The 7,408-nt window shown below is 44.3% G+C and overlaps 1 protein-coding gene across 3 annotated transcripts in view; it reads left to right on the top strand.

The window, feature by feature from the left end:
• The first annotated feature begins 1,923 nt into the window (after nucleotides 1-1,923).
• Nucleotides 1,924-7,408, top strand: part of tango2 (transport and golgi organization 2 homolog (Drosophila)) — a 29,624-nt gene continuing 24,139 nt past the window's right edge. The window contains exons 1-2 of one of the 3 annotated variants that reach the window (XM_056273711.1): nucleotides 1,924-2,108; nucleotides 4,530-4,661. In XM_056273711.1, the coding sequence (XP_056129686.1) occupies nucleotides 4,606-4,661 (56 nt within the window). In that variant the 5' untranslated portion in view covers nucleotides 1,924-2,108; nucleotides 4,530-4,605. Of the gene's footprint in view, nucleotides 2,197-4,529; nucleotides 4,662-7,408 lie in introns of all 3 variants that reach the window. The other 2 variants (XM_056273720.1, XM_056273728.1) reach the window with 2 other exon arrangements.

Genomic DNA, 7,408 nt, shown 5'->3' with positions numbered 1-7,408 from the left:
AGTCTGGGGTGAAGGGCTGCTAATGAAACCAAGCCCAGGAGTGCTGCTCGCCTGGAACCTGCTGGTGGAGCTGGTGTTCCCCATAGCTTGGCTGAGTGGGAGTTCATCCCCAGCCACCAGACACCGGGCTGCCCTGCGAGCTCTGAGGTACCCCCACTGAGATAGTGCCCACTCGACCAAGTAGATGGAAGGTCCCCCAGGCTGTGTGCTTGCTCTGCCCTGTATCAGCTGATCCTCTCACTATGTGTTTGACAGGATGAGTGCTGCATCTTGTCGACACAAAAACAATACGTGCATGCAAATAAGCATGGAGTTTTATATAACAACAACAACAACAGCAACTTAGTTTTGTTATATACACCCCCTCTCCCTCTTTCACCATCTCCCCCTTTTCCCCCTCTTCCCATCCCCCATCCCCTCATCTCTTCCTCTCTCGATGTCTTTCTAGGCACTTACACACGCAGAGACTGAGGAACAAGGACTTCAGAAAGACTTGGGTTAGTATTGGTACTGTGTTTTCATTGTGATCCTGTTCAAAGTGTCCAGAAAAGATCTCTAATGTAAATATAGTTCAACATGGGGTAAAGAAGCTCAAGGATCGGCTATCATCTTCTATCATCTTGCTTGAAACACATCAAGATCAGCACCTCTCTTGACAGCTCTCCATCCCCACCCCGTTCTCTCTCTCTCTCTCTCTCTCTCTCTCTCTCTCTCTCTCTCTCTCTCTCTCTCTCTCTCTCTCTCTCTCTCTCTCTCTCTCTCTCTCTCTCTCTCTCTCTCTCTCTCTCTCTCTCTCTCTCTCTCTCTCTCACACACACACACACACACACACACACATCCCAGACAAGGGGACATCTAGCCAGAAAAATATAAACATTGTGATGGCGAGCGTTTCATTGTGATCATCTGTAGATGTTCAGGAAAGAGGCAAGTAAACAGGAAGCATCAGGAGGGTGCAGCGCGGGAGGCGCAGTTAATGTCAAGGTGGGCTGAGCTAGTGCTGAGGCGAGTGGAGCTATAGTGCTACATAATAATAAACACATTTGAATGTTTTGATTTTTTCCCCCCAGCATAGTTAGTTGGTCAATCTTGTTGTCAAAGAAATAAAAATGGAGCACATTAATTTCACAAGTTTTTCTGGCGGAATTGAAACGTAGAGTTGATTGTTGTTGGTGTACCAATAGTGGGAGACTGGGAGCAACTGTGTGCTGAGATGAATGGTCCAAACAAATATAGAATGTAAAAAAGGAGCGGGCCAAGAACTGAACCATAAGGCACGCCTGTTATAATCTGTCGGGGGATGGACATGATCTGACCCCTCCTTGACACCTATTACGAACCCACCATTGGAGATACTTCAGTGACGTTTCAGCAATGAGTTGACAATAGAATCTGGTGATTCACAGTATCAGATGTAGGTCAAGGAAGGTCAAGGATAGGTCAAGGAAGATGACAACTGATGACATTGTTTGGCTGAGTGGAGTGCTTCTGTAACTGCAAGAGGGGTCGTTTTCCCTGGGGTGACCACACAATGCAAGTCAGACTACCAGTAGGGTTTGTCTGTGTTTGTAACTGGATTTCTGGGCTAGTTATGTCTCGTAACATCTAGAAGTTGATGTCAAAGAGGCTCATAATATGTTCCAGATCATTTTCTGGACTTAGATACAGCTGACAGGGGAGGCTGCGGGACAGATTTACCTTAAATTAAGTCAGTTTACTTCCATATTCCATGTAGATATGTAGTTTTCATTTTTAAGTCTTAATGTTATCATAAGTGCTCGTATATATTTTTTGTCGCCCATGTCATTTTTTGTCAAGGCGCGGAACCCTTTAAGCTTTTATTTTGATGACTAATCTCCCGACCAGAAATGTGTTCTCATTTCTGTCACCTTGATGTGAAACGAACCAATCGCAGGTCGCTTCAGAAGACAGTCAGAAGTTCGTACGTTTGACATCTTTGTACTACCTGAATGAGCGGTAATGCGGGCTGAGCTAGCAAGATCTCAAGTACAGACTCTCGGAGTAGCCGGAGATTGAAATCGAGCGAACCGGTTTGGGTGTTTCGGTAACTCTTCCGCTTAGTTGACATCCACAAGCGGAGAGCGACAGTGAGTTTTTACCTTCTCAGCAAAAATACATTACTACAGTTGCTGTTCGTTAACGTAAATACAACCCAGACGGCCACTGAACAGTAATGTGAGTTAACTGTGAAACCACCAAAAGAGTTGTGTGCGTCTCAAAGTGTCGCACGGGTTGCTAAACGTTAGCTTGCTCGGTGGCTAAGTTTCCGCCCGCTCAACACTAGTTAGTGACTATAACAATACTAACAGCCGATGTACATAAATTGTATTTAACGTTATATGTAGGCAGATTAGTTCATGATATAACCACTCCGAGATCTAAGTCAGGCGAGGTTAGATAGTCGGTCAGGCACCTAGGAGACTAGTTTGTCAAACGTTAGCCACTGTTTGACTAGCTTAGACTCAGTCTGAAAGGGATTTTGCCATTGTCAACATTGTCACTGCCAATCTCCCGTGTAGTTTTAGGTGAAAGGTAATTAGTGAAGGTGAAAGCCATGCCGTGCACTACTTTTACTTTACCCCATTTAATACCAGCCAGCCACCTCGGAAGGTGGTAGTTACATTACATTAACAAGCAGCATGGATTAGCTGTCATGAGACCGAGGTAGCAAGCCTGGATGGAGGGCATTGTGATTCGTGGAATGGTTATACCTCATCACTTGTTATTTGTTGATTTGTTTAATTTGGTTTGTGTTGCATAAGGAAAACATTCAATAAACAAGACACAGCGGAAGCTAAATGCAGATTGTGACGTTGTGACGATGAGGAAAAAAAAGGCCCAAAGGATTCTCATAGTACTCATCCATCGACTGAAAATACTAAACGATAAGAACAACTAAAGAAAGAACGATAAATGTTACAGTGTTAAAAGCTGATGCCTTCAAAGGTGCACATGAAATGAAAAGGAAGGTCCAGTAATCAGCCAATCAAACTTTAAAATATGAACTTTGTAATAGTTAGTTACATGCATTGACAGTGTTTGGTTTTTTCATAATATTGAGATATTCAACAGTGTTTGATGATTAAACCTAGTAACACTTAAAGAGGGTTGTATTTTTCATGACAATCATTGACAGCGTTTAGCCTATAGAAATAATTACAAGTCCGTCTTAGAAGAGAATACTTAATTGAAGTATGGGCTGCTTGAAAAGTAATATATGTTTGAATAAAAAAGATTCCCTCTCACCTTTTTATGGGTGGTGTTTGTCTTCCTCAAGCTCGGGTCTTCTACCAGAGCCCTGGGAGTTTGAGGGTTCTACACAGCATTTTAGCTGTTTAGGACTGCACTCTTCTGGACAGAGACCTCAGATGTTGTTCTTGGAATCTGCTGGAGCTACTCTCCCAGTTTGGGGGTCACAACCCCTAGTGCTCCTATTACCACTGGGGCTACTGTGGATTTCACCTACTACAGCCGATCTAGTTCTTCCCTCAACCCTTGATATTTCTCTAGCTCTTCTCATGCTCTTTCTTTCTGATGTTGCCATCGCTCAGGATTGCTACATTGATCTACTACTGCTGTCTTCTGTTCCCTGTCGACCACCACAATGTCTGGTTGGTTAGCCAGCACCTGCTTGTCAGTCTGGAACTTGAAGTCCCTCAGAATCTTAGCTCTGCCATTCTCAACCACCTTTGGCGGTGTCTCCCATTTAGACTTGGGGACTTCCAGTCTGTATTCAGTACAGATGTTCCTGTACAATATCCCAGCCACTTGGTTATGCCTTTCAGTGTACGCTTTCTCAGCTAGCATTTTACACCCTGTTATTAAGTGCTTGACTGTCTCAGGTGTGTCTTCACACAGCCTGCATCTTGGGTCATGTCTGGTGTGGTAGACTCCTGCCTCAATCAATCTGGTCCTGAGGGCCTGTTCTTGTGCTGCTATGATCAGAGCCTCTGTGCTGTCCTTCAGTCTAGCCTTTTTAGCCACTGGTAGGATTTCTTGATATCAGCTACGTCTTCTATCTGTCGATGGTACATCCCATGGAGGGGCTTGATCTTCCATGATACCTCCTCTTCTTCTTCATCTGCACTCTCTGTCTTCTGCTGCATGAGGTACTCACTCAGCAGTTCATCCTGGGGGACCCTCTTTCTGATGTACTCATGGATGTTCCTTGTTTCATCCTGGATAGTGGCCCTGACACTCACTAACCCTCAGCCCAGTATAGCCTTGGTATATATACCATAATGATTTTGAAAAGATTCATAGGGAATGTTCTGCCAGGTATAGAAACTTGAACTGGATTTTGATGTGACACCCTCTCCCATACAAAAAGAAAAATGTCATGTTTCAAAGGCTGAGCAGTCCATCATACAGCACAGTTTGTAGCAGGCCTGACCCAGTCTCTCAAGATCATCATCTTATCACAGATGATGAAAACCCACCATGCACCATTGTCAGTACTCCCCAATGCACAGATTTAATATTTAACTGTTTTCTTTTCCCTCGTACAGATATTATAAGAATGATCGAGAATTGAAAGCCACTGTGGACTGAGCAGAACCCAGACTTTCATCCCACAACACACACATGTGTATCATCTTCTTCAAGTTTGACCCTCGACCTGCATCCAAAAATGCCTACAGGTAGCACAGTTAAGCTCTCCACCTGGCTTTCACATTTACACTTTTACTGGTCTATTGCTATGTCAGAGAATGATATTTTTAACATTTAAGATTGAAAAAAGCAGTGAAAGGATTGGGAATTGATGAAGCAGATGAAAGGTGTTAAACAGTAGGTTGACTAAATTACAGCAGAACTAATCACTGATCAGAATACACAATCCAGTCCTCCAGTACCACCAGTACTGCAGGTTTTCTGTTCTGCCAGGTAGTTCATTACGTTCACTTGTTGTGCCCAGTCAGTTAACTCCCCAAGATGCCTAGAGTACTTGACACAGCAGGTGAATGTAATTAACTACCAGGTAGAATAGAAAATTCGGAGGACCGCGGGCCACCAAGGACCTTATTAAAATCCACCAGCTTATTGTTTAATTAATCAACAATAAGCTGGTGGGTGCAGAAAACTAGTAATGATTTGATGCTTTTTGGATCGGCAGGGAAATTCTTTTAAGATTGTCTCTTGCTGTGGACAGTGACTCTCCATTTTCTACTGTGCCTGCCTGGAGCCTTGAGCAGGGACAGGGTTAAAAATCAAACACACACACACACACACACACACACACACACACACACACAGAGCAAAGGGAAGAGGATGCTCCCTTTATCTTCACTTTAATTGTGTATTTTTTCAGTCTGTGAAACCAAAAGGGCACTGTCTAATGCTGCTGCTGGGGTCTGACTGTGTATGGCAAGACCTTTCGTTCTCATGGGATGGGTCACACACAAACAGTCATATCTCACAAATTGTAACCTTGGCACTGTGATCAGTGTATGAGTAGTTGTGGTATCTCATCCATAAAGCTCTAATCTAATCTCCTGTTTCAAAGCACTGGACGGACCATTCATGTGTGTAACCTAAAGAAAAAAGTGTTGCACCCTGCAGTGAATGCAAATTTCTTTCAGTGGGAAGCACAGGGCAGTAAACTAAGAAGAGTCAATTTGACTTAATTGGCAAAGTCCGCCCCAGTTTATGAAAATCCCACTGAGCTTTAAGCATGAGCTGTATACCTGGCCGCAGTCCTTCTCTGCCCTCATCTGGGGGTCTGGCTCAGACTGAGGAGATCACAGCAGGTGCGTACGTGCGTGCGTGAAAGAGAGAGCACTGGCTTAGACCTAAACACATCCAAATGAGGTTCCAACAATGTTAAACATAGACTGCTTTTTTTTGTAGAAGTCTCTCTCTTGCGTTGCGGTTGAGTCTTAATCAAAAGGAATGGTCTGCATACTTCCACCAAATAAAGTCAAGTCGAGATTAAAGTGGTTTGACGTAGGGCCTGTGACAGAAGATCTATACACATCCACAGTTGTTGTGGTTTGGGATAATGTTGCAGCATCATTCAGAATCCCAAATACAACTGGAAACCAATCCTTTGCCTCACGCCAGTGTCTTTTAGCGCTACTATTGTTGGCTACTCTGGCAGGTAGCCAGCCTGTGCTTGCGCAATCTGTTTTAATTTCTAAAAGCTGTTTTGGCAGGTAAGAATTGAATTTGGCCTATGTGATTTTCAGTCCATAATAATTTTTCTTTGTTGAAAAGCTGGAATTCTTTGTGAAGGTCCATTATGATTCTGTACTCCTTTATAACCTCTACATGAAGTAGCTTGCTGCATGTTGCTGTGGTCATAGTTGCTCACTTGTAATTTCCCCCCGGACCCGATAGCAGATGTTCCTCTGTGCGTGGTCATAGGTTTGTTTCTGGCGCAGCAGTGGCTCTGATTGCCACGGGAACAAGGTTTCATTAGCCTTCGATGCACAGAGGTTGACCCCGATTAAGTAAGTTTGGTCTATGTGTTTGCTCTTACCGGCACCCACGTTGCCATCCCGCTCTGCAAGATTAATGGGGTCTGGGGGGGGGGGTGCTTCCACCAAACATCACCGAGTAGATACAGCTATTTTCGAGGTCAGTAAAGTTCAGTGGAAATTCACCGAAACACTTTTTCACGTTGTTGTGTGTGTTGTGCGTTTCCCTTAATAAGTGCCTCTGCGGAGTGTTGTAATTCATATCGTCCTGACAGCAAAATGAGAGGTAAACAGTCTGGGTAGTGTCTTCGGGGGAGGAGAGTCGAATGCACTTTTTTCATCTCTGGACCAGTGTTGATTTCACCTTACTTTCATTTTTATTTTATTCTATCTATCTTATCTTTTTTGGGGGGGATTTTTTTCTCCCCAATTGTATCTGGCCAATTACCCCACTCTTCCGAGCCATCCCGGTTGGTGCTCCACCCCATCTGCCTATCCGGGGAGGGCTGCAGACTACCATATGTCTCCTCTGATACATGTGGAGTCGCCAGCCGCCTCTTTTCACCTGACAGTTAGGAGTTTTGCCAGGGGGACGTAGCGCATGGGAGGATCACACTATTCCCCCCAGTTCCCCCTTCCCCCTGAACAGGCGCCCCGGCTGACCAGATGAGGCGCTAATGCAGCAACCAGGACACATACCCACATCTGGCTTCCCACCCGCAAACACGGCCAATCGCGTCTGTAGGGACGCCCAACCAAGTCGGAGGTAACAGGGATTCAAACCGGCGACCCCTGTGTTGGTTGGCAACGGAATAGACCGCTATGATACCCAGACGCCCCATTTTATTCTGTCTTGCATGTATATTTTATTTTATATTATATATTTTATTTATTATTCTTTCTAACTTTTCTCTTTACGATTTACTATTAATTTTTCCCTCTTGCACCAACATAAATTCCAAATTCCTTGT

Source organism: Lampris incognitus, chromosome 1 (genome assembly GCF_029633865.1).
Source record: "Lampris incognitus isolate fLamInc1 chromosome 1, fLamInc1.hap2, whole genome shotgun sequence".
NCBI lineage: Eukaryota > Metazoa > Chordata > Actinopteri > Lampriformes > Lampridae > Lampris > Lampris incognitus.
This window is presented reverse-complemented; position numbering and strand designations above follow the sequence as displayed.